The sequence below is a fragment of the Notolabrus celidotus genome, chromosome 7 (assembly GCF_009762535.1).
Source record: "Notolabrus celidotus isolate fNotCel1 chromosome 7, fNotCel1.pri, whole genome shotgun sequence".
Classification (NCBI taxonomy): Eukaryota; Metazoa; Chordata; class Actinopteri; order Labriformes; family Labridae; genus Notolabrus; species Notolabrus celidotus.
The window spans coordinates 157,501-184,021 of record NC_048278.1 but is presented as its reverse complement, the minus strand read 5'-3'; the positions used below and the strand labels follow the sequence as shown (position 1 = coordinate 184,021).

General features: G+C 39.3%; 2 protein-coding genes across 2 annotated transcripts in view; one reads left to right on the top strand and one right to left on the bottom strand.

Moving 5' to 3' along the window:
* Nucleotides 1-15,870: 15,870 nt before the first annotated feature.
* On the top strand, nucleotides 15,871-18,430 carry LOC117815251. Its single transcript, XM_034686851.1, has 3 exons — nucleotides 15,871-16,537; nucleotides 16,646-16,679; nucleotides 17,307-18,430. Exons 1-3 carry the CDS (start codon nucleotides 16,295-16,297, stop codon nucleotides 17,696-17,698), a joined length of 669 nt encoding a protein of 222 aa, XP_034542742.1. The 5' UTR covers nucleotides 15,871-16,294; the 3' UTR covers nucleotides 17,699-18,430.
* Nucleotides 18,431-22,110: 3,680 nt separating this feature from the next.
* The window catches only part of LOC117816130 (tumor necrosis factor ligand superfamily member 14-like), a 6,409-nt gene continuing 1,998 nt past the window's right edge, over nucleotides 22,111-26,521 (bottom strand). The window contains exons 4-8 of the mRNA XM_034688265.1: nucleotides 25,849-25,917; nucleotides 25,709-25,745; nucleotides 25,399-25,470; nucleotides 25,059-25,296; nucleotides 22,111-22,519 (exon numbers count right to left, since the gene is read on the bottom strand). Coding sequence (XP_034544156.1) covers nucleotides 22,312-22,519; nucleotides 25,059-25,296; nucleotides 25,399-25,470; nucleotides 25,709-25,745; nucleotides 25,849-25,917 — 624 coding nt within the window. The 3' untranslated portion in view covers nucleotides 22,111-22,311. The remainder of the gene's footprint in view (nucleotides 22,520-25,058; nucleotides 25,297-25,398; nucleotides 25,471-25,708; nucleotides 25,746-25,848; nucleotides 25,918-26,521) is intronic.

The following is a 26,521-nucleotide window of genomic DNA, read 5'->3' as shown; positions in this document are numbered from 1 at the left end:
GGGCGCTAGTGAGCACATTTTTTGGACTTTTTTGGCCAAACCCATAAAATGTCGCAATTTTTCCCTGGAATGACGAGTGTCTTGGATGAGGTGAAATTACGTTCATATTAAAGTCACAAAAATCAATTTTTTGAGTTTATTTTTTTATGCCCCGCCCCAAAATTCGCCACGCCTACATCTTTCGTCTGAATGGAATGCCTTTACTTTGTGTTAATCGTCAATGGGTTTACTGTAGAATGTGCCTAGTTTGGACTGAATTGGAGAAAAACTCTAGGAGTAGCTGTCAAAAGTATGCACCCTTATGTTTTCCCCGTTTTTCAAATTCAGAGCTGTATGTGCTTTTCAGGCCCCGCCTCAACGCATGCCACGTTCACAATTTTTGTCTGACCAGAAATCCTTTTACACTAATTTATTCGTCGATATGTCTGCTATAGAATGTTCCTTGTTTGAACTGAATCGGGGAAAAACTCTAGGAGGAGCTCTCAAAAGTATGCACCCTTATTTGGGCCCCGTTTTTCACATTCAAAGCTGTATGCGCGTTTGATGCCCCGCCTCGACGGCTGCCACGCCCAGAGTTTTTCGGCAAGGCATATCCACGAGTTAGTTTTAATCGTCAATATGTCTGCTATTAGTTGCCCTTGGTGTGGACTGAATAGGAGAAGTGCCTTCGGAGGAGATAACATTTGAACGCACCCTTGTTTTGACCGACGTTACCCGTTTCTTTTTGTTCAAAGCTAGGTGGCGCTCTTCCTGTTGAGTTTGGGATATGGGTGCAAGAGGCTTTTTTGTGCGGCATGATGTCCTGAATATGCATACAATTTTTCATGCATGTAGCTCAAAATAACCCCTATGGGGAGGGGTTTTCGAAAACTGTAGGGGGCGCCAGTGAGCACATTTTTTCGACTTTTTCCGCGAAACCCATAAAATGTCGCAACTTTTTCCTGGATTGACGAGTGAGTTGGATGACGTGAAATTACGTGCATTTTAAAGTCACAAAAATCAATTTTCTGACGTTTTTTTGGTGATGCCCCGCCCCAAAGTCCGACACACCCACATCTTTTGTCTGAACAGAATGATTTTAATTTGTATTAATCCTCAATGGGTTTACTACAGAATGTGCCTAGTTTGGACTGAATCGGAGAAAAGCTCTAGGAGAAATGATCAAAAGTATGCACCCTTGCACAGACCCAGTTTGGAGCAATTTTGCCTGTTCAAAGCTAGGTGGCGCCCTTCCTGTTTTGGACTATGGGCGCCACTGACTTTTTTGTGCATCCTGATGCCATAAATATGTGTAAATTTTTTCATGCATGTAGCTCCAAAAACTTGGCGCGCAGCGTGTTATTTTTACCTCTAGGGGGCGCTACTGATTTTTTTTTTGCGAGACCTATAATTACCCGCAGTTTTCACCAAGCCCGATGAGTGTGCAAAAATACTCGCGCTTTCATTAACGTTCAGGGGTCCAAAACCCCAATTTTCATTTTTCTGCATCCCTAGGGATACAATAGGGCCTTCGCCACCACCGGTGGTGCTCGGGCCCTAACTAATGAAAAATGCAAAACTAAAATAACCTTGCTGATAACTGAAGGCTCTATACCTCCCATACTACATACTTATGACAGTGAGAGAGAAGGCTGATCATTTTAAACCAAAAATATCAAAGGCAACTTTGATAAATTCTGAATGATTTGTCGGGATACAGAGGAAAATCTCTCCTCTCAGAAAACCCCAGAGGTTTCTAAATGCTAAAGGTTGGTTATATTAGAAGAGAAAACAAATGACAGGTTTGTTTTTAAGTGGTGGTACTTTTTTAAAAGAAGTGATTTACATGTGGAGATAATAAGTACTATTAGGTAGTAAAATTAGAGAATTATCATAATGACTGAAGCATTCATTTGTGGATTCTCCCCTACCTCCTCTTACCTGTAAAAATAATAATCATACCCATAATAATAATAGTTATTGTACGATTCAATACCTTTGCAAAAACAACATATTTCATCTTTCATTTTGTTTTGCACAAGTTGTAAAATGTATGTAATATTATCATTATTATTGTGAATAGAAATCTTGTATGTAGGGAAAATATGTTGTTGTTTAGCGAGTGAGCCCCCTGGTGGCGCTTACGCATATTCAACTCAACTTTATTTACATAGCACCTTTCATACAAACAAGCATGCAGCATCCACAGTGCTTCATAAAGAACAGACAGAAAGAAAACAACATAAATGGTAAAATAATAAAAGAGATGATCATAAATAAAATACTTAAAAATCATTTAAAATACAAATACTGACTGCGGTGACAGAGAGGAGGACTCTGTCAAAGCTCCACACCATCATGGACAACATCATCCACCCTCTCTACAACGTGCTGCTGAAACACAGGTGCACAATCAGTGAGGGACTCATTCCCCCATAAATGCACCACAGAACACCGCAGGAAGTGATTCCTGCCTGTAGCCATCAGACTGTTCAACTCCTCCCTCTGATCACTGAACTATATCCTGTACTCTGTGCAATACACTGTGCATTATCCCTGCCACTTTAACATCCTGTATATATCTCCTTCATTCCCAGCACTTCTGTACATCGCAAACTCAAACTTTTCTGCGCTTCTGTTTATACTTTATCATTATTTTATTTTAATTTATTTTAGTTTGTTTTATTCTGTTTTATTTGATCTTTATTAATTAATATTTTGACTTTCTTGTATACTGAATAAGAGCTCTGTAATGACTGAATTTCCCTCTCAAGATAAATAAAGTATTTCTGATTCTGAATACAGTAAAATTAATAAAATGTGTAAGAGTAGTAAGAAAAGTTAAAAAATAAGTTAAAGTTAAAAAGATCAGATTAATAAGACAAACAAATGTAGCTAAAACAATGATTATAATAATGCAGTCAAGGGTTAGAATTAAATTGCTCCAAGTTAAAAGCCAGATTAAAAAGTTAAGTCTTAAGTTTACTTTTAGAAACCCACAGAGAGCTCGCCGTTTAATGTATTATATATTATTTCTCTTCCATCTAGATCTTTGCTTTGGACCGAAGTGTCTGCTCAATGAAATTATAACACTGTATGATATTAGGATAGAAACTCACATTTGTGCATCATATAAACTAGAATTTCAAAGCTTTATCGATTCAACTTTTGGAGCACTTCTACATTATAGTCACATTAATACTTTATAGATGAGCCTCTTTATAATGAGGACACAGGAAGAATCCAGTCAGCACAGCAGACAGTTGGTGTTGCATGTCCAACACAAGAACAGGAAGAAAAAAGCAGAAGTAATCACTGCTACCTTGTTGAGTCTGATGTTTATTACTTATTTGTGGTATGAAACTTTTTCCTGGTTTTGGAAACTACTGTATTAACACAAACTGAATAATGAAATATGACTCAGCAGATATTTATGTTTCCTTTCCTGAAGTCAGGAGGTGACTGATTTGATTTGTGTTGTCATAAAAAGTGTGGGGGTGCATTACAAAACAATGTTGTGTCATATCTCCACCAGTTCTTTTATTAAACATTGTGTAGTGGAATAATACAAGTCATATAAAGGGTATGTCATTCTACTTGAGGGGGAAGTTTGTAGTTGCACCTTTTTTGGCAGTGAACTTGGTGTTGCATGATGATGAGATCATTCTCTGCTGCAGAGAGCAGAATGAGCACTGCCAGGGTAGGTTTTCGTCTTTACTTCCCTTTTTGTTGTTTTTGTTATTTTTATGACATAGAGGAAAACAGAAAGCAAGCATCACAGAGAGAAAGAGAGAGAGGAAAACACAGTTATGAAAAATGTGAAGTGAAAACAGAGACAGTAACTTCCCTGTGGGAAAACCTTGCGGATCACGATCCTTTTTTTTGTTGCGTATATGTAATTCTGACCACAGAAAATCCAGCCATGTGTATTAAAGCGGTGTGTGTGTGGGAGTGCACACAAGTTGTGATATGATGATGTGTCTAAACTGGCTCAGGTGACTAAAAAAAGACTTTGTTGCTGCTGTTGAGCTTGTCTCTGGAATTTTGTCATTTTCAGTAAGGAGAGTTTGTTTGCGGAGCGATTGCTCTTTCATCAGATTTCAATACTTGTCTGAGTGATTCTATTTCGGGATGTCCCGATCCCGATCTTTTTCTTTTATTACTTTATTGCATGGAAAACAATTTCAACTTTCCAGATCACTGTACTTTCAGGTACATTGCATTTTTCCTCCATATTGTTACATGCATTAAATGAAAAATGAAATAACAATAAAATAACCCAAACACAAAACAACCCAAAAAAAAAATAAAAATAATAACAAAGTTCAAGAAAAAGGGAACATAAACAGAAATAAAATTTAAAAAAAAAGGGGGTGGGGGATGTGTGTGTGTGTGTGTGTGTGTGTGTGTGTGTGGGGGTGGGGGGGGGGGGGGGGGGTCTAGTAATTGTACATTCTGCCAAGTCTGATTTTAGAGTAGATTTTATGGATTTTTTTTCCATATCATCTCTAATAGTATAAATTATGCTTTCATCGTCTAATACACGCTCAATTGTTTTTAACCATAAATTATTTTTAGGTGGACTTTGTCGTCTCCATGTCTTTGTCTCCTGCTTCAGAGCAGTCACACATAATACATTAAAAAGATGCCTTTCAGGTTTACTTATTGCTTCTAATAAGTTGATGCCTAAGACATTTTCAAAACTTTGATGTCCCTTTAATTCAAAAATATCAATAAATATGTTCTCCACTTCTTTCCAGTATGACACCTAAAACTGGACATGTAAAACATTGTGTGTGTGGTTTGCTTTTGTTTCTCCGCACCCTTTCCAGCAATCGGAGCCTTCAAGGGGGGAGTACTCACTTTTTTCACATGGTGTAGTAAAATACCTCATTCTTACTTTCCAGGCAAACTCCCTCCAATATCTGGATTGTGGTGTTTTTAGATTTTCGTTCAGGGAGTTTTTCCATTCTTCTACTACTATGCTCATTTCCAGTTCATTTACCCATTTTTCTCTAACTTTGTTTTCAGTGGTGTATTTTTGCATTATTTTATACAAATTTGATAAATTTCCTTTAGCCTTATCATTTTTAATCACATACTGTACTATCTCATTTGTTAGTTCTTCCTCTACAAACTGTTTCTGTAGATAACTTCTCACCTGTAGATACTTAAAAAAATGTTTCTGATCTAATTCATATTTTGAAGGTATCATTTTAAATGACTCTATTGTATTGTTTTTTGATTAACTGTGAATATGTTGCCGATCCCGATCTTAAGTATCGGATCGGAGCCGAAATGGGCATTTTTTAATAAATCGGTGATCGGCATTTGAGCCGATCATCTCATTCAGTTTTACATAGTGATGGGAATTCCGGCTCTTTTTTGAGAGCCGGTTCTTTTGGCTCGGCTCACTACAAAGAGCCGACTCTTTCGGCTCCCAAGCGGCTCCTCAGATTTTTTCTTGTTTGAATGACTGTATTACCTAAAATAATGTTAAATTATATATCAAATGTTTATCATTTAAAAGGCTTTATTTATATACTCAACATGGAGCAGAGTTCTACAGAAATTAAATTATAAAGTACAAAAAACAAGACTCATCTCAGTTAGACAAAAAGGTCCAATCTCTGATCGTATATTATTTATAAACTTTTAAACACCTTCATTAACAGCAGGTTCCCTTCACTGTCTTTATTCTTCACTTATTGCACTGATGGATAAACAGTTCTAATGTCCATGACCTGGATGACTGAGAACCTTCACAGACAGTCTAATGTGCCTTTGCAGGTTTTTTGTGGACCCTGATTGATGACATTTTCACCTTGCACAGTCTACACTCTGCCTTTAAACAGTCTATGCCGTTGAACTGTGTCTAAAGTTTACTGTTTCCTGCAGTCACTCGTTTTCTCACCTTTCCAGTGCGTTCTCTGTTGCGCACGTTCTCCCTTTCGTCTCCCTCCTGTTGGTGCTCACTGTGCTGTGTGTGTCTGTAACCCCTCCGCTCCGTTCTGCTCAATGAAGACACGTGATTGGTCAAGACGCAACCATATCTTGACCAATCACGTGAGGCTTTAACAGAAAAAGACCAGAGAAAAAAAAAAAAAACGGCTCCCAATCAAGAGCCGGCTCCCGTCGTTCACCTCAAAGAGCCGGCTCTTAGAACCGGATCGTTCGCGACCGACACATCTCTAGTTTTACAACATTGCTTGCTGAAGTATGTTAAATGGGATAAGCTGAAGACATCTTTTGATTAATTTTTGTGACTTTATTTCTGTCAAAAAAATGTTTTAAAAAACTGTGTGCAGCTCTATTATCAGGGAAAATACAAGTATGGCTTGGTATCGGCAGATACTCAATAAATCGGATCGGGACCGGGGCCAAGAAAAGCTGGGGTCTCATTTATAAACGTTTCTTACGCACAAAACGGTGCCTGAAATGCCAGTTTTCACACCAAGTTTGTGATTTGTAAAGACAAACTTGACGAGAAAATGTGACTTCCGGTAAGCAAACTCTGACCCAGGCGTACGTACATTTTAGAGGCGGGGGGAATTGGCGTCGCAGTTGGTGATAGGGAGAACTGAAGTCAGATTATATTTGAATGCCTTTTAAACATTTCATTTAATTGAATAACAACATTAACAGATCCGCGTCACCATCATCACTAAAATCTACATATTCTATTTGTATGTGTGTCTGTGGTGAATCGTTTCTAATAAGCTGTCATTAAAAGATAAAAGTGTGTCTTCAAGTTCATCAAATATTTCATCAGCTTTGTCTCACCGTCACATTTCTCCAAAGTGTAGAGGAAACACACAGGTTTTATAAATCAGAATTATTTTTGGCGCACGCCATTTCTGGGTTTTCAGAGTACGAACTCTTTTAGTAGGGATTCTACGCACTCTTTTATAAATGAGACCCCTGATCAGGACATCCCTAATTCTATCACTTCCCGACAAAAAGGACGGAGAGATGAAGCCAGAGAAAAACCACTAAACTCTGTTTCCAGCAGGCTGATGCAGAAGTCCAACAAATGTGGAAGTGACTCATACTTTTGAACTTAAGCACATTTACTCTACCATACACAATAACACCCCCACCCACACACACACACACACCTTTTTCTCACACACACACATATTCATTTTGAGACAACTTAGAGCATGTTCTGCTGTTTCTGGCAATACTGCTGATGACGATATTTGTGTAACAAGTCTTAAACACAAGCAAGTGTTTCTAGTTTCTAAAGGGAACAGAAGCTGTGACTCGATTTGGTTACTGCCCTGCATGAGCACATGACCTTCTGCTAACTGTAATGCTAAGTTTCTCATTACCCACGTTTAAGACCCACTTCCCCGTCTCCACCCCCAACATAAACAGTCCCCTCGTCATTCCCATCACTGCCGTTTCTTAGCGGTCCTTCCTCATGTCGTGTGAATTACTGAAACACCGTAAAGGCCAGGTAATGTTATGTGGCTGTACTAAATGTGATGGAAGAGGTCAGAGTTACCTTTACAATGAAATCCAATTGAATGATGGTTAAGTGGGATTTTAAGACCTACAACAACAACGTTTATGACACAGACCCTGAAAAACAGTTTAAAAAGTCCCCAAAACACCCCAGAAGAAAAGGGCAAACCATGAAAACCCTCACACAAGGACATTTAAAGAAGACTCCTCCCAAACATTGAGAGCTGAATTGCAAAAATGTGAAAAAAGTTGCCTCCGAGGATGAACACTGACTGCATGAAAGCTTGAAAAACGCTAATACTGTATGTCTGTATTAAAGCCTGAGGTGATGGATCAAAATGTTATGGGTGTTAGATGGAGTCCTGAGGAAATGCTACATTCAAATTCATGCTAGTTTTCAGTGACCACCAATCCTAGCTTTAATTCTCTATATTTTTTGCCTCCTGGTCACATCAGCACATACCATAATCAAGCTTCTGGCCTCCTGCCTGACTCCACAAGTGACCTTTTTCCCTCTGGCGGCTCGGGCACATTTATTCATAGGATTTGAGAGTGCCTGCCTGTTGCTTGTTTTTGGAATGGCGTCTTCTCTTGGTCATCTACTATATTCTCCTTGTCAATACCTGTTTCAGCCAGTGTCACTCTTAAATGATCCTTGCTCCCTGTTGTTGGGCAGCAGAAAATACCTTTTTTTCCCCAGCCTCACTGCTGCCAAGAAGTTGGTTGCTATGAGGTGGAAACACCCAGATAGGCTGACGGTCAAGATCTGGATCCTCACTTTTCTAGATACAGTTTCCTTAGCGCTTTCCACAGCTCGGATGATTACAGTTAAAGAATGTAATGTTCAAATGCGGGCTCAAAGAACAGATCTAGCCTTGTTGTAGCCTAGTTTGGTCTGAGATGGGATCTATTTAAATATTTATTATATTTCATGTGTGTTTGTGTGTGTTTGTTATGTAAGAATTTCCTACCTTAAATGTGTGTACTGCTGCTTAGCCATTGTACCTATTGCTACTGGGAATTTGATTATAATGCACTAACACTATTTGTTATTTTTCTAAAATGTAAGTAAAAAATTTGATCACAAAAACAAACAAAAACAAGCTTCTGATGATGAAACATAATGAAGTACTTAACATGTTGCATAGGAAGCAAAAAGCTCACAACACGGTAATGTTCTAAAAGAAAGTATGAGGTCATTTTCATAGAAAGAGTATGAACCATGTTTAGAGAAGCAGGTCGGAGTTTCATCACATAAGCTATCTACTGGTTCACACGGCGTCGAGAGTCCAACTCAACTTTAAAAAGTCCTGCTTTAAAAAGAAACCAGATTAGTGTGAAGTGTGTGAAGTATTTTTTAATCTTTCATTTCACCTTGAGGTAAGACAGCAGTTTCTATCTGCATGATATCTCCCTCCTCACAACAGAGCTGTGTACCTACATATGCACAAACACAGCAGCTACTCTGGTCAGCGGTTATTTAAAGAGGCATCACATAGAGACAAATACACCATGAGATCAATGAAATGCTGAACAAGAGGACACTTTTGTAACACAGACAACACAGAGAAGACAAGTTTTACAGATGAGACCTGCAACAGAGAGACAGATGAAACTTCTGAGGTTGTTTCAGTCATTGATTTCCTTTGTGCTAACTCTCCTGATGACTGAGTGCAATCATGCTGTTTAAAAAGAGTCTATTATGAATCTTTGGTGTTTATTTTGCATAATCGTCCTTTACAAAATATATCAGAGGCGGTATATTCTACATTTTTGCAGGGTGGATGTTTTCATCCAGCAGAGCTGGAAATGTAAAATGCCCCTGATTAAACTAAAGGTGAGGATGTGGCTGTTTTAACTTAATGCTCTCACTTGAAACAGCAGCATTGGCTCATTTATATATAAAGAGACGTAAACTGGGTAAATCTATTGAAATAAAGGATCTACAAACAAGATGGTATTAATATAAAGAGGTCTGTTATGCACACTTAACTGTGCCTCAGTTATGTCTTGTTTACTTTGACCCATGGCAATAAAACAAGAATGAAATTAACACTGATGTCTCTTTATGGGCTGCAGAAACACACACTGTAATTAGTGTGAGGATTGAATCTAAAACTGCTGCAGTGGGGCAGGTGTCAGACAGAGAGATTAACAACACTCTGCAGAAAGAGTCTTCTTTTGTTCAAATAAACACTTTATGTATGGACAAAATCTGCAAAGAGAAAGGTGCTGCTTTGTCAACAGGGGGCGCAAAAATTGGCCAAACTGAGAGTCCCTGCAGGCGCTTTAACCCTTCCTCAGATTAGGGATAACTTTACAGAATGCATCTTTCCTCTGCTCATGTTTCATTTTTTAAAGAGAGGCTATAGACGTCAGTTAACTAAACTCAGTTAACATGCTGAAGATGTGAGTGACTGCTTTGACACCGCTGTAATATATTAGTAAATCTTCAAAGGGAAAATTACTTCCTCTCTTATGACTCTCTAAATATAAACACAAACTTCCCCATCATTCAATCATAAAAATTCCCTTGACTTTTCTCTTTTTACAAACTTTTTACTGTTTAAACCCTCCTGTAGGAGTTTAGGGTTGAACGGATCAACGCCTGATGTAGGAGGGAAAGTCCTTAAATAATATTATATAAGAAACTTGTAATTCATAACTTATTAACACTGGTTAATTTATAACGTAGAGCTTTTTACAGGCTCAGGTGGACCAAACATAGTCTTCACTCTTTCTTTTACTTGGTGTCAGCTGGTTTAGTTTATCATCAGTCTAACGGCCAAATTCCACCAGATCCGTGTCCAGTCCGTCCCGATCCGTCACGGCACCGGGTCTGATAGGTTTCTATTCTAGTCAATGTGTTAACTTCCACTGGATCCGCTCCGTTGCGTTCCAGCAGGTCGGAGTCCTCCAGATCAGATACACAAGACTTCTATGTTTGCCGGATGCCGGAGCACGACGCATCAATCTCAACAGAGCAGATGGAGCGGGACAGGAAGTCAGGTTTCACCAAAACAAAATGAAAACATCCGGTTAATTTTCAGAATAAAACACTCTGGGCCCGATCTACTAAAGGTTTGCGTGTATAAAAACACGTGCAAACTTGATAGCGCACTAAGCTGACGTACTAATCGGGAGCACCGAGGATTGCGTCTTTCAAATTAGCAAAATAGCACTCACTATCCATTTAGCGTGTTTGTATGCAGAATACATGTAGATCATCAGGACGCGCAAAAATACTGGGAGGAGGAGATGCAAATGTAATCATTTAGCACACGCTAAATGTGATTTATCAAACATGAAGCAGATAGCGCGCGCCGTTTTTGCGTCTATATTTAGCACGGTTGAAAGGCAGGTGCAAACTGGCACAGCGTTACACACACATGGCTGCGGTCACTGTAAAGCTCATCATACCATCGCTTTACAACATGCCCGCAACAGCGGGGCTTACAAGCATTACTAAATGTTTTAGTCAATCAAACCAAGAGAACAAAATAATAATAATAAAACAACACAAATTCAAAGCAGTTCAGCACCACGGATAGCGACCGCATCATTCTGACACCCACTTTAACTGTTCCAACTAATGAGAGCACAGTACACCACTGTATCAACAGCTATACAGTTTAGTCAAATTGGCACAGCGGCTCACATGTTCACATACAAACAAAAAATCAATATGAAGTACTCGGCCTACTCACCACTGTTTGGACGAGCCTTAAGCTCCGCGGACTTGTCCACGATGCACTGTATGTCCATTTTCTTTGATCGGTCATTCTCAATGAATAACATGACATGTCCACTCAGTCTATTCTGTCCCATTGTGCTCATCAAGGGGTTTTTAGTTCGTTTTAACTTGGAGAATGAGCGCTCACTGAGCTGCGCCAGGCAGCTCTGCGTAACTCCTCATCTCGTGCTTGCAGCAGTGTGTTGGGGTGAATTGACTCAAACATGTTCCCAGTTCCATTTAAGCTGGTGAATCTTTGGGACAGTTGCTGGATGATGATGTCAAGCATTGAAAACGTTCACCTGAAAGTTGCTCTCTGCGTCAGTGAGGCGACTGTCTTCATCAAAGTGACGCCTAACTTTTCTAGAGCAAGACTGGCAGACTTAGCCTCATCAAATCGCTCTCTTAGCTCCATCAAAACACTGATTGCGTTTTGAAGTAGAGTAGATGCGTTTATTTCATCGGCAGATCTTCTGGTTTTTCTCACACCATTCACCTTTTCACAGATGGCCTCCCAAATCGCGTTTCTAACGCTGAGATGTCTCTGCTGGAGTTCACCGATGTTTTTATTTCCCTTCTCCACAAAGATCTCCAACTCCATGGCTTCAAACTTCATTCATCGCTTAAGGCCACTCTGCTCTCTCAAACTCTCCATGGTGACAGCAGACAGCACACGCAAAATCCTCGTAAAATAGGGCGGTCCACACCACTTTTGCACTCATTATCATTTGCACACGCAGTCTTAGTAGATCACCCGCAACACGCCCAGAAATAACACGTGCAAAATTATTATTTGCACACGCAAATTAGCGCTCGTTATTTGGGATCTTAATAGATCAGGCCCTCTGTGTTATCACCAGATCGTATTTCCCTTAACTACAACAACAAACCGTCATGATGAGCGGAGCCAGGCCTGGAGTCAACAGGTCAGAGGTTTTCAGAGGACCAGAAAGACAACGTGGATGAGGAGAGGAGGAGGAGAATCCTTGATTCTGTAATTACTATGGGAAAACCTCGGTCACATGACTCCAGCTGTCCGGCGGTCCTACTCCGTTCTGCGTTCCAAAAACGCAACAAGTGGGTGTTGACGGACGAGAGAGCATGAAGATGGACCGCAGCAAATCAGAGACGGACCAGACTCAGGTCTGGTGGAAGTCCCGTGTTAGTCACTGCATTCTTCCTGCATGCACACAAGCATCAACAAATACTTGATTCAGAGTGGTCAAAAAGCCCTGGAGAATAGTTATTCATTCAGAATATCATAAGCGACACCAAGATAGCATTTCACATGAAATGAATCCATGGAAAGGAGTCAAGCATATTTATCAAGTATGGATTTCACATCTTCCTGTTGACAATGTAGCAAACATTATGGTTTCCTATTGCAACAAAAACAATGTTTTACTCAAGCGGCAACCTCCTGCCCCGAGAATTGAAGCAAATGCGGAAGAGTTAACAACTGCAGTTCATCAAGTGTCCACTTGAGGCTGGCCCTGGAAGTACTGGAAACCACATACACACACATTTTAAAAAGCCGATCTTTACAGGAGAAATAAACATGTTTACAGCCTGGTACAAAAGACGAGTGTAGTCTGGATAGTTCATTTCTCGATCAGCACACACTGTACGGGGGGTGAACTTTTTCATAACACAACAATTTTATATTAAGATAAGTTTTCCATTATGAGAGGCACAGCTGACCTGACTGACAGGCGGGATCACTGTAGCTGTTGGCAAAGAGGCACGAAGCCCGCCTCTTTACCTCCCACTAACTCGACAGAAGTTAGGTTGAGTTCAAGATTTCCGTGGTTAACGTCACGGATACTACGTCCATCATTTATACAGTCTATGGTTTTACTCCCAACTTATTTGGAGAGCACAACACATTGGACTAAAGATTAATGGCCGGCCAGTCGCAAGCAGAGAAAAGAAGACAAGAGGAGGAACAGCAGGGAAACAAGCGAGGGATGTTCACAAACACAGGGAGCTGAGTGAAAGAGATGTCAACCAAACAAACCAAAGCAACCACAAACCGCTTCGGTAGAGTTACAGTGGTGGTTGAGTGAGAATAAAATGCCAGCGGAACCTTTAAAAGGAAGAAGACCTGAAACAGGTGCTGCGGTTATGTTTTGCATGCCAACAGATAAATGCATTGTTAAATATTTATTCAACCAGCAAGTTGAAAGCCCTGAGAGCACTACCATTTGTCTAATCTGAAGGACTTTTTTTGTTTAGCTTGCATGAAAAAATATCTTTAAACTAATAAATCATACTTACATCTTCAACTTAGTGGCAACTTTTTTTTATATTTAGTTATCAGCCAGATAGTTAGCAAGTATAAGGGCCTCTCATGTGAAGGCTGCACTAATCCCTCATGGACCGCTGTAATGGTAGGAAAGACAATCTGCTCAAGTATGCCATATCACCAATGAAAACACTGTCATTCAAATGATTATCATAGTCTTTGAGTGGAAAACACTCCTCGTTCCTTCTCCTTTCTCTTTCAGACACACCTATAGCATCTATCTGTTATTAGCAAAGACCCAACATCAAGACCGGATCAGATCCAGATCCAGTTCCATCTTACAGACAGGACTCAATCTGATCTCATCTTAATCCACCATGAGCAGAGCACTTTGCAGCATTTAGTAAGTTACAGTGGCAAGGACAAACTTCCTTTAACAGGCAGAAACCTCCAGCAGGACCAGACTCATGTTAGACACACATGTATTATTTCATTTCTTTGCTGTTTAATGCAGTCTCAAATGTTAGAAAGGTTTAGTAAAGCATGCTCGGCCCAAAAAGAGACGATGAAAGTGGCTTTCAGTTGCTTGTCAGAAAGGGAAATTACTCATGAAGGACTATGAATGATGGAGCTGTTTACTCTTGATTTAGTAGCAACCCAACACAGAAACACATCCACACGCACACACATACACACACACAAACTGAATCATATGGTGGCCCTGAAGCGCAAATCACAACAGAATTCAGAAAACACTACGACATTAACCAAACCGGAAGAAGTAGGTACCCTCGGACGTGACCATGACAGAGAGAGAATAATAAGGCACCTCGTGTCACAATGGCATCCAAAAATATGATGGATGATGACCTTTGACCTCCCCTAATTCCGCCCTGACCTTTGACCCCCACCTTTCCGTCCTGACCTTTGACCTCCACACGTTTCCGTCTTGACCTTTGAACCTCAACATGTTTCCGGTTTGTTCCGCGCCTTCCTTTGCTTCCGGTTTGCTCCGTGCCTCCCTTTCCCCCTCCCCTCCCCTATGCTTCCGGTTTTCTCCGGAAAACACACCTTGACATGTGCTCCATTACTTGGCTGGGGAAGAACAACGGACGGGGCATCCTGGGTCACAGCATCACCAATGTGTTTTTGTGAAGAGTCATCTAGTTTACGATGGTGAGAAAAAACACACACACACACACACACACACACACACACACACACACACACACATACCTAAACTAACATATGTTGTATGAGTTGACTGAATAAAATGATGTTTTATCGTTAGCGTAAACCAATGAACGGATACAATGACTAAACCAATAACGTTGGAGAATTAAGGAATAAAAGAAAGGTGTTTTACTCTGAAAAATAAAAAAACTCACCATGACAAAGAGACCCTTTGAAGCGTGGGCTATCTGCGAGACCCCTGTGACGAGTTACCAACATTCAGCACCAGAGGGTGCACCCAAGAAACGGCTCAGTTATCTATGCCGGATCCAGACGCCTCCATCTGAGACACTCCAAGAGGAATGGATGTTGGAAACTGGTGGTGTCTGGGGATATGTGTTCAACTATGCTGCGAGTGAAGTTTCTTTTTACCAGTTAGAGCATGGAAACTTTTTTGGACCTCAGACTCTAAAAGCAACACTCACATCAATAGACTGGGCGGTAAGTCTGGTGGTCACCATCAATCTCCGAGCAGCCAACCTGACCCCAACAGCTGAACAAACAACCACCCAGGAAGCTGAGACAGCAGACAAACAGACACAAACACATGTGAAGGTGAGCTTTCTGTCTGTTTGTCAGGAGGTCAAAGGTCATTATCCATCATATTTTTGGATGCCATTGTGACACGAGGTGGCTTATTATTCTCTCTCATGACTCGCTGCTGATTGTACTGGTCTATCCTTTGACCCGGAAGGACATGGTTTACATGTTTTCCAAATATGAGTGCAGCCAGCGACAAAGTACATGCTGTTATTAAAGAATACTTTTATGCAGGACATGGATATGACGTGATACTGGATATGCTTTTACCGGTTTGGTTAATGTCATAGTGTTTTCTGAGTTGCCGTTGTGATTTGCACTTCAAGGCCCTGTAGAATCACACTTGCAGAGTCACAAAGTGACTGAAGTCTGCCAGAATTACGCCAAGTATACACTACGTGACGCAGTACGCCGTTATCAGATAGATGATGTCACACTGAGCCATCCTTTTTCCCTTCTTATTTAAAAAAAATTGGCAAAAAATAATCTTCCAACGAGTCAAAAAGCAACCACCCCCGAAAAGACATCTAAAATGTGCCACTCCTGCGTCTAGACGCTGAAAGCACGGAAGGAGGGAGAGATATACCTCTGCTCTGTTTGACTGTGTCGGAATGTGTTGCTGAAAGCACCAAGGCAGCGGGTATTTCTCTTCCTTTCGTTTTCCACCACACACACACACACACACACACGCACATGCGCGCGCACACGCACAGCCATGGTTGTTGTGAACTTTCGCAACAGCAGAGAGAGAGAGCTGCGGAATGTCTGTGCGCGTTTTTTCTCTCTCACCTCTTGTAAGCTGAGAAAGGAGGGTGAGGAGGCGCGAGGGAAACCCATGACTTCCGTGTTTTTCCTCTGTTTCTGATACCAAGACCAGGGTCCTTTGGACTATAAAAGCTATCATATTTCTCACTGCAGACATTCGCGACTTTCACCTCAAGACTCGGACTACGCTTTGGCGCAACAAGAGGACTTTCTTTTGGAGGAAAACTATCCACCACCCGGAGTTGTACAATTTTCTCAGGTGTCACCTTTAAGCGTTTTATTCGCCTTTTATAAAAACTGGACGCTTTTCATACATCAACTACCTTTTAATGGGACACCAGGATACAGACATGGACGTTGAGTCTCTCAAGAAGACTGGCTGCCGGCGTGGACGCTGCTTGGACACTTGTCTCGTAGTTTCCATCGTGTTCCTGTTCGTGGCTGTGATAGCTGTGGCTGCCGGCGGAGTGATATGTGTGATGGAGCTGCAGTCCAAGTTGGGCTCAGCGCGTCCTCCTGTCCACTTTGAACCTAAGAAGCTGATAGGAGGCACATCTCCCCCAACATACAAGGTGATTAATTCTCCTATATTACTAAATATATGCTGTTTTTCCGTTTTAACTTTAAACCACGCCTTCTGCACATTATAATCCTCTTTATCTCTTTTTCTTTCTCTACAGATGCAGAACTTTGCCTATCTAAAAGCCACATCAAGTAAGTCTACTTCTATGTGCTAAATGCCGCAAAATCTGTTATATCTGAAGAGATATTCTCAAAATAAAAATGATGAAATCTGTAAAATAATACAATTTCGCAAAGGTAAACGATAGTTTGTCATGAAGTGGATTTTTTTCCTTTCCATGGGCAAAGTTAATATTTAAGGTTTTAAACATGTAAGGCAAGTTTATTTATAGAGCACCATTCATGCAAAGATAAATTCAAAGTGCTTTACAGAGTTAAAAAAACATAAACAAAACTGTAAGAATCAACAGGAACACACAGCAAACACTTCAAACATTTTATAAGCATTTACATTTCATCATCTCATTCAGTTCAGACAATGTTTGTTTTGTGCAGACATTATATTTAATCTTCTCTCTCTCTCTCTACTTATATAAATAAACATAAAATAGTATTGGGTCTGTTTTTACTTGGAAAGCATTATTATTAATAATCAGCCCCCCTCACTACCCTTAAGTCCGTAACTTGCACAGTTACTTTCTGTCCTGCTGGCACATAATCACAACTGATTTTGTCTTAATTTAGGCAGATTTAGGCAATGATCCTGTCGGTGCACATTGTTAACATCCTTCTAATTGTATTTGTTGTGTCCTCCTTTAGATAAGCTGCAGTCCTGCACCATGCCTTTGAATCTAGTCGTGTACGGTGAGGGGACGTCTGTTGGAAGTAACTTTGTGTTCGACGAAAACCTAAATTCGCTGAAGCCCCTAAAGGATGGGACCTACTTCATATACATGGAACTCAACTTCACCTGCACCTCTACCTGCAGCGCGGGTGTCCTCAGTGTGAGTGTGGGGGATAAGCTTACCTGTGAGGTGGAGCTCCCAGATAGACCTAGGCCAGGTGCAACACCTGTGAGCAGGAGGTGCTGGACAGTGACACAGAAAAACACACAGGGGCTGCACGCTCAGATGACGGTACCAAAGACCGGATTGAGGAACTGGCAGCTGGAGCTGAAAGGCTCAGGACTCGGGATGTTCCTTGTGGACTGATGAGGACACTGTTGTGCATCCTTTGTCCTCAGGACCTGCTTTTAAAGTGTGGGTCGTCCATAAGGGAAACAACCAGTTTGTGGCTGCGTGAAGCTAGGTAGGCATGAATCTGCCGGTGCTTGTGCTGTTCTCAAAGCTAATACGAAGTTTATTGCAAACCAAGTACACAGAGACAAAGACAAGTTGCATTTGTGATAATGCAAGTGGCATATGAAAAGACTGCACTCACACAGTTCTGTAGAAATATGTGTATATGATTCTGTGTATGATATATTTATTGGTGAATATGAAACTATTTATGGTCCCATATTTATGATAATGACCCTTTTTAAAGACATTTGTTTGGATGTAGATATCACTACATTAGTGTTGATGTGCAATATACTGCATTTTACTCAGCCTACATGGGATTCAATGTGTCTCTTCTGCTTTGATGTCATTTTATAAATGACTGGGACATAAAATTAAGGCTTACAAAAATTGTGTGATTATAATTATGTGCCAAAATTCAGAAAGGCTCTGCATATTTATATTCCATCTTTATTTTTGTAAAGATGTCAGTGACGGGTATCACTTCAGAAATACTACAGAATCAGATCAAACATCTCAAGAATGACTAAAAGAACTTTAGTTTGTAAGTCCTATGGACAAACTCCTCGAAGTTGAATGTATTTAACTGTAGTCCACATTAAAGATGGATCTGATGAACGATGGGATCATGTTGATTTGAAATCTTGAAAATGAATGAGTTAGTGATTGTTACAAACCTTCAAGTGGAATGTATAAAAAGTGTGATTGTAAGGGAAAGTTCCCTACTGTTACGCAATCTGTAACTGGAACTGGATGAACACCACATCCTGTTTATTTACCATACAGTGTGGTTTAGAAAAGAAACTATATGGGTCAGCAAACAAACACCATCACTGCTCTGTTACATAAACTCAACATGCAGGTGTCGATTAAACACAAAGAATTTACGACTTTATGATATACAAGATTTCAATTTGTAGACGATCACATGCGGCAAAAAAAGCACGCTCAGCAGTTTGAGTTTGGAAAATAATGCTGACTGTGGAAAAAACTTCACTTGTTTTAAAAGGAACATCATCTCTTGCCAGAAAGTCTTTATTTGATAACAGTGGATTTACTTTCTAAAACTAGTAGATATTTGCACAAGACATTTTTTTAATGTCAATTCTCTTCAAAAGAATTAATTCATCAAATAAAAAAAAAACGAGTCCATAAGTTTCATTTCATAGCAACACATCATTGACATAACATATAAGTCCTTTAGGAGAGCTTTAACAACTCATTTGAATTGAAGTATCTACTGGCAATGTAAAGGAACCATGCATGGTGATAAACCTTTAAGACGTTATTACATAACTATGTATATATACATATACATATATATATATATATATATATATATATATATATATATATATATATATAGGGGTGACCCCAAATAGTCGAATATTCGACGATTCGTTCTAACGAGCCTTACTCCACTGCCAATCTCATAGTCGAATATTTGCATATGAAACGTGGCTCATTCCATTCAAACCATGGGGGTGCTCAATGTCTAATTTAACACTATTTTCCTGTTTCCCGTAAAAATAGTGTCTCATATATCCTGTTTTTATATAAATATAGACTTATTTAATGTAATTCTGAGAACAGATCTTGAAGTGTTAAATCTCCTTAAAGTGGTAATTAAATCTCCCCTGGTAATTAAAGGTGGACTCTCCCATTTAGCGGGGACCTGTGGAGCAGACGTACCTCAGCTGGCCTTTAAATCTTTCTACGTTCATAGCAGCTCAAAATGTCAGGAAATAAAACATCAGTTGATCCTAAAAACTAGTGATGAAGATGAGGAGCAGCTTCATGAAGAGGGCTGTGAGATCAAGGATTACCGGACCACACAAAAACTGTATGGGGCCAAAAGAACGAGGAGGGATACCCAAAGCTGTCAGAAGCCTCAAAAACAATCCACAGCATCCCATCCACCTCCACACCATCAGAGAGGATATTCTCAAAGACAGGATTTACAGTCAACAAAGCAAGCAGCGCACTTCTGCCCGTACACACGATGGTTTTCCTCACGTACAATTTGAAAAGACTCAAGCGGACAAAGACGTGATGAAAGACTGTTTTAAAAGGTTCTGTTAAGAGATTTAAAAACCCTTTAGCTGGTTCAGGTTTGATTTTGAACATAATACAAATGTTTAGCCTTAAGTTGGACAAACTACCCTCCACAGTGCTGCTCTCCTCTGTGTGAACACTGTTTAAATATCTCCTGATTCCTTATTCTATAGTGGAGCGTTGTTCCATGTTTAACTGATGGTGGCCTTATTTGAGTTTTCTCTCCTTCATCACCTCGTTGTTTTTGCCATATAGATTTAAAAAATCTAAGTTTTATACTTATAATATTCTGTTGTCCCTTTTACTTGAAGCTATGAGTCTCTTAAGTGTAAATGGTTATGTGTAATATTGTCATACGGTCACCATCATGCAGACTTTGGGTCAATAAGGAAAAACAACACATTCGACTATTCGTCGACTATGGGCAAAATCTGATGAATCAGATTCAACTAAGCAAATCCGTAGTCGGGCTCACCCCTAATATATATAAAAAACCTGCTCAGCACCAAACAAGACAGACGCAGCCGATGGTGGTAACATGAAGCAAAACAATGCACCACAAACTGCAGAGTATGAATGTAAACAAAGCTCCAGTTAAAATAAAGGTCTGCGTTTTTCAAATTGTGTGATGACAGATTCTTGTTGTGTGTTTCCTTGGCATGACAATGAATTTTCATGAAACTTAATAGTTTATAAGATGGAAATTTAAAGGTGAGGGTTATCTGTACAAAAGATTTGCAGAATGTAAGTTGTATAAGTTTAGTTTAATTCAAATGTTTTTATGGATTTTGTAAAAACGCACCATGAGGACACTCAGTAGTTTGTAAAGGCGTGTCTTAAAGCCTTGTGGTTGACATTCTGCCTGTCGATACACCAGTTTATGTGAGCCAGAGGTGACCATACTTTGACCACAGAGTTGTGCACATTGTTTTGTGTCTATGTTCTGACAGATTAGCAATCAAGCTGCAACCACTGATGTTAAAAAAAAAGTGCTGAAAGTGTCCACTAAAGGCTGGCTCCTAAAGCCAAGGAGACCTCATTAACACCTGTGTTATGACGCTCATCATCACAGCAGAAATGCTCACGTTTACAGCCTGGTTCAAAACACAGATTTGTCTGAGTGGATAATTTCCTTATTCCTACACACTCCACGTGGAGTGATTCTTCTTTTAACTTATTAATTTGGAAGATACTAAGGTTACAAGGTTTGTATAGACAGGTATAACTGGGAGTACTATACTGACAGCCTGGCTGTAGTTGTTAGCTGTTAGTAAAGAGGCTAAAGGCACATCTTAGCTCCACCTCTTTGCCTCTTGCAAGGTTGACTGTCAAAACTATCAAAACTGTGTCATTAAATCTAAAGCAACACAGAAAATCTTATACAATGAATATACGGTTTTAAATGTGAGTTCAATCTTTATCTCCTTATCAAGTGATAACTTAAAAAAGAGAATTGATGCAGTGGACTAAAAAAACAGTGTTAGCCTGAGTAAAGTAAAAGAGTAGAAATATAGTCAGACAGTTCTGCAAAGTTTCACTTGCAGGTTGTTTACTGCTGTGGGCAATAAGCAACAATAACATGAGGTGCTGTGCAAAGTGTCCATGCTCAGTCTGCAGGAGGATTGTGTTGTTGTAGTTTCACTCAGATGCAAAAACGCTTATCTGTGTTTCAAAGCAGGAAATGATACAAAGATATCACCTGCATCTGCGGCCAGTTTCACTCATCTATCCGTCTCATGCTGAAGTGTTCATCTGTCTGTCTACCTGTCTGCACCGTGTCCTGTGCTGTCTCACTTATCCCTGGATCTTTTCAAACTTGGCTTCAGAGTTTTGTTTTTTAATTTTCACCAATTCTACAACTGCATTCCCTCATTGGTTGCCGAGCCTTCCCTTTCCTCACATCTCCGTACCTCTACATGGTTTCTTTTCCATTTGCCACTGCAAGTAGCGTCTGTGAAACTTTCCCCCCTCTGCTCGGGGAGAAGAGCTGAGTCAGCCACACCTCAGCACCTCCATCTTCATCACAGTGAAGCTTCACTTTACCACATCCTGCATTCACACACACACACCCACACACACAAACACACACAAACACACACACACACACACACACACACACACACACACACACACGCACACGCACACACACACACACACACAAACACACACACACACACACACACACACACATACACACACAGACACACACGTGTTTGCATGTTTTCTTTCGATGATTAGAAGATAACAAATCTCTTCTGATGTTTCAAACAAGACAGCAGTTTATTTGAACAACAAATCATACAGAATATTATCAATAAGGATTAAGGATTATATAACCCAAATATCAGATACTTTACATCACAACCAATTGTTGCTTTTCTATAAATGATTCAACACATTCCTTGAGAACAAAATAACTTATATTATATATTAATATGTAAATAAACAAACAGAGACATAGAATCTGTTCACAGAGTGGGCCTGAGGCGTTTCTCTGAGATCATAAACGCCCCCATCAGGTTGTCAGCAGGATCTGGATGCCTCTTCTGTTTACTGTCCAGTTTGATGTAAATCTCATCGCCTCGCTGCAGCTCGAAGATTCCCGCCAGAAAACTGTTCCAATAATCCTCCAGCACATCTTGAGAATCTTTAAATTTGTGAGTCAAGCATTGGTGTCTAGAAAAAAACATGTCAGAGACACAGTGAAAAAAGAGCACAAGTGAATAAACACTAAAACATTCAAAGTTACAGTGAAGTGGAGTGGAGTGAAGTCAGGCTAGGATAGGTGAGGTTAAGTTAGGTCACAAAGACTTAAGTTAAATTACGTAGAGTTAAATTAAGTTGGATTAGGTTTGATGTGCTTTTGTTCAGTTAAGTTCAGTTTAGTAATGATACATGTATTTAATTTCAATTTAATTAATTTCATTATTAGTGAGATTTGGTTTATCTTATCTTATTAAGAAGAAGAAGAAGAAGAAGAAGAAGAAGAAGAAGAAGAAGAAGAAGAAGAACGTACTTTATTAATCCCCAGGGGGAAATTAATTTTTTTTTATCATTTAATTATCATTTAATTGATAAAAATAAAGTGAAAAGCAAGTTAATTAACTTTAATTTAGTTTAGTTAAGTTCAGTTTAGTTTTATTTGGTGTGGTTGAGATGAGCGAAGTTAAGTTTAGTTCAATTTTGTTTGGTTGAGTTAAGTTGAGATACGTTAAGTTCGGTTACGATAAGTTGAGTTTAGTTAAGATGATTTTAGTTACATTATTTTAGTTTACTGTAGTTGAGTTCAGTTTAGTTGACCCTTTTTTGAGTTTAGTTCATTTTTGTTCAGTTGTGTTGAGTTGAGTTTAGTTAAGTTAAGATGAGTTATGTGTATTTCGTTAAGTCCAGTTTATTTGAGTTTATATAAGTTTAGTGTGGCATAGCTAAGTTGAGTTAAGTTTAGTTTAGGTGAGTTAAATTCTGTTTATTTTTGTGAGGTGTGGTTGAGTTGAGTTGAGTTTAGTATTAGGTTTAGCATTTTTTAGTTGAGTTCATTTTAGTTCAATGTGTTTAGTTGAGTTGAGTTAAGTTGTGACTATTTCAGTTTATTTTAGTTTATATAAGTTTAGTGTGGCATGACTTAGTTTAGTTTAGTTGAGTTACATTGAGTTTGGTTACATGTGTTTTAGTTAAGTGTGGTTGAGTTGAGTTTAGTGTAACTGTGTTAGCTAGTTCATTTAAGATGAGTTCAGTTTAGTTTGGTTGTGTTAAGTTTATTTCCGTTTGATGTGGTTGAGTTGAGTTTAGCTTTTTTTAGTTTAGTTCAGTCTACTTCAATTCTGTTGAGTTAAGTTAGGGAGTTGAGTTAAGTTAAGTTAAGATAAGTTACGGTCATTTTAGTTTGTTTACTTAAGCTAAGTTCAGTTTACTTGCATTTGGTGTGGTTAAGTTAAGTTGAGCTGGTTGTATTTTAAATAAGTTAGGTTCAGCTTATTTTAGTTTATATGAGTTTAGTGTGTCATAGTTCACTAACTTTTATTTCAGTTAAGTCCAGCTGTGTTAGCTAGTTAATTTAAGATGAGTTGAGTTTAGTTTGGTTGTGTTAAGTTTATTTCCGTTTGGTGTGGTTGAGTTGAGTTTAGCTTTTTTTAGTTTAGTTCAGTTTACTTCAATTTTGTTAAGTTTAGTTAAGTTGAAGTCAGTTAAGTTTGTTTACTTAAGCTAAGTTCAGTTTACTTGTGTTTGATGTGGTTAAGTTAAGTTAAGTTGAGTTGTTTGTATGTCAAATAAGTTAGTCCCAGTTTATTTTAGTTTATATAAGTTTAGTGTGTCATAGTTCAATGTTTATTTTAGTTTAGGGAGGTTTAGTTTAGTTCAGCTGGGTTAAATAGGTTAAGGTTATATAAGTTTATTTTATTTTATGTTATTTTATTTTAATTAATACTTAATTTCAAATTAGTTAAGTTCAGTTTATTTTCATTTGGTGTGGTTGAACTGAGCTGAGTTGAGTTCATTTTAGTTTAGTTTATTTGGGTTCAGTTGTGTTTAGTTAGTTTAGTTAAGTTTAGATCAATTTATTTTCATTGTTGTGGTTTAGTTGAGTTAACTTAAGTACAGTTGAGTTGAGTGGAGTTCAGTTCAGTTGTGTTTAGTTAGTTGAGTTTAGCTTAGTTAAGTTTATTTTCATTGGTGTGGTTAAGTCGAGTTAAGTTTAGTTGAGTTTGGTTTCCCTTTTCTATCTTGTTAAATTTAGTTGAACTGTTTCTAGTTTAGTTGAGTTAAGTTGAGTTGTGTGTATTTCAGTTAAGTTTATTTTATTCTAGTTAATATAAGTTTACTACGGCATAGTTGAATTGAGTTGGGTTGCATTGAGTTAAGTTTAGTTTGTTGGCACATAAGAATGCAGAAATTATAAATCTAAAGAACATTAATATTAAATCTTGTTTTGGTGTGAGGATGTGATTGAATGGGTTAAATGGCTAACATGAAAAACATGCCAACAATTCACCTCATAGGTGTTGTATAAATACTATTTTTCAAATTACCTGCATTTTTGTTTTTACATATGACAAGTTTCAGAACACATGAATGTAACAGAACATTTGAATGTAAATATTTCCTCGCACTACGGCGGGACCAACAATTGAAAAACACAGAAGCAAAGCTACAAACAACACTTAAAGCTCATGTGCAAGAACAGAGGAAGGAAGGAAGGGGTGGAACCCTCTCAAACCTTTTTGATTTCATAAGTCGTATAGGTTTCCCATAAGCTTTGGTGTCTTTCCAAACCTCGTGCTGGAAAAACAAACATGGCTCTTGAACGTCTAACGACACTTTGGAGTAGAGGTAGTAGTAGCCGTCCTTCTCCACCAACAGCCGTCCATTTTTGTAGCCCATGTTCTGAGTGATGCTGTCCTCGCTGTTGTTAATCCACTGCACCACATTGTCACTGTCCACAGTCAAGCTGGATCCTACCATAAAGATGAATCAGAGGATGGAAAATGAGCTCAGATCAGACATAAAGGTAAAGGCTGTGAACGATATTTGGGTTTGATGAATGAATGAGTTCTCACCCATCAGTTGAGCAAAGGGCCGCTGCTGGACATCCTCCGTTTGTGGTCTCACTGTAGAAGTCTTGTTGAACTCTGTTTAAGCACATTAATAAATATAAGAGCTGGTTGTATCTTTAAATCTAACATTTTTAATGTTCTAACCACTGATGGTCTCATAAATAACCTTTATCTTCCTGTAATCTTATTTATTGTATGTCATCAAATCTTTGTTTTGGCAGTTTAGGGTAAGATACCAGATTGATTCACACATTGTGTTTTTAGATATTTTGTAGACACAAACAACAAACTGTAAAAACAGAGAGCTACTCACTGTCTTTGGGTCTGATTTTACTGAGTAGTGTGCCCCCCTGAAACACAAAAGAGAGTTTAAGCTCCAGCACACATCAGGCAGTGCAACAGTACAATCCATAGCTTGGTACCCAAACATGCGTAATGTGCTCTAATTCTTACCTGTTGGCTGGATGATATGGGACTCGATAGGTTTTGACAGAGAGGGTGACACATGCATGAAGAGAACGCCTGCAGGGAGAAAAAAGACAGACAGGAAAGGGAATGAGTAACAGAATCTGAGAGTGTGAGTGCATGAAGCATCCTGCTTCTTCGAAACAAATAGTGATGTACATGAAGAGGAGTAAAATAAATCCAACGTTAAGACAAGCAAATAACCGTTTAAACAAACCAAAGAAAGAGAAACTATGATGCAAAGGGAGAGGCGCTCAGTGGAGAGACCCATTTCACTTTCATTCCCATATTTGTTCTCAACTTATCAGTTCATCTGTCACATGGCCCACAGCGCCCCCACCCAGACGCCAAAATAGCAAGAGTGCTAAGAGCTAATTCACCAAGGTCATCAATTGGGGCACCTAGTTTAACCTGAAGCTAGGCCCACAGCGCCTCAGGGAGGGGCCAGCTCTCACCTCCCACCATACCCACCACGTACCAACAGAGGTAAAAGGAGAGCCGAGAGTATGTGTAGAGGGGAGGCAGAATCAGGGTGAGAGGCCGCAGCTGGAAGCCATGCCAACCAGGTCAGACTACGCTCTGCCTCCCCTTACTCTGTCTCTACTTTGATGAAGGAAGAGAAAACTAAGAGAAGAGTCTGTGGAGAGGTGTTAGAAAAAGA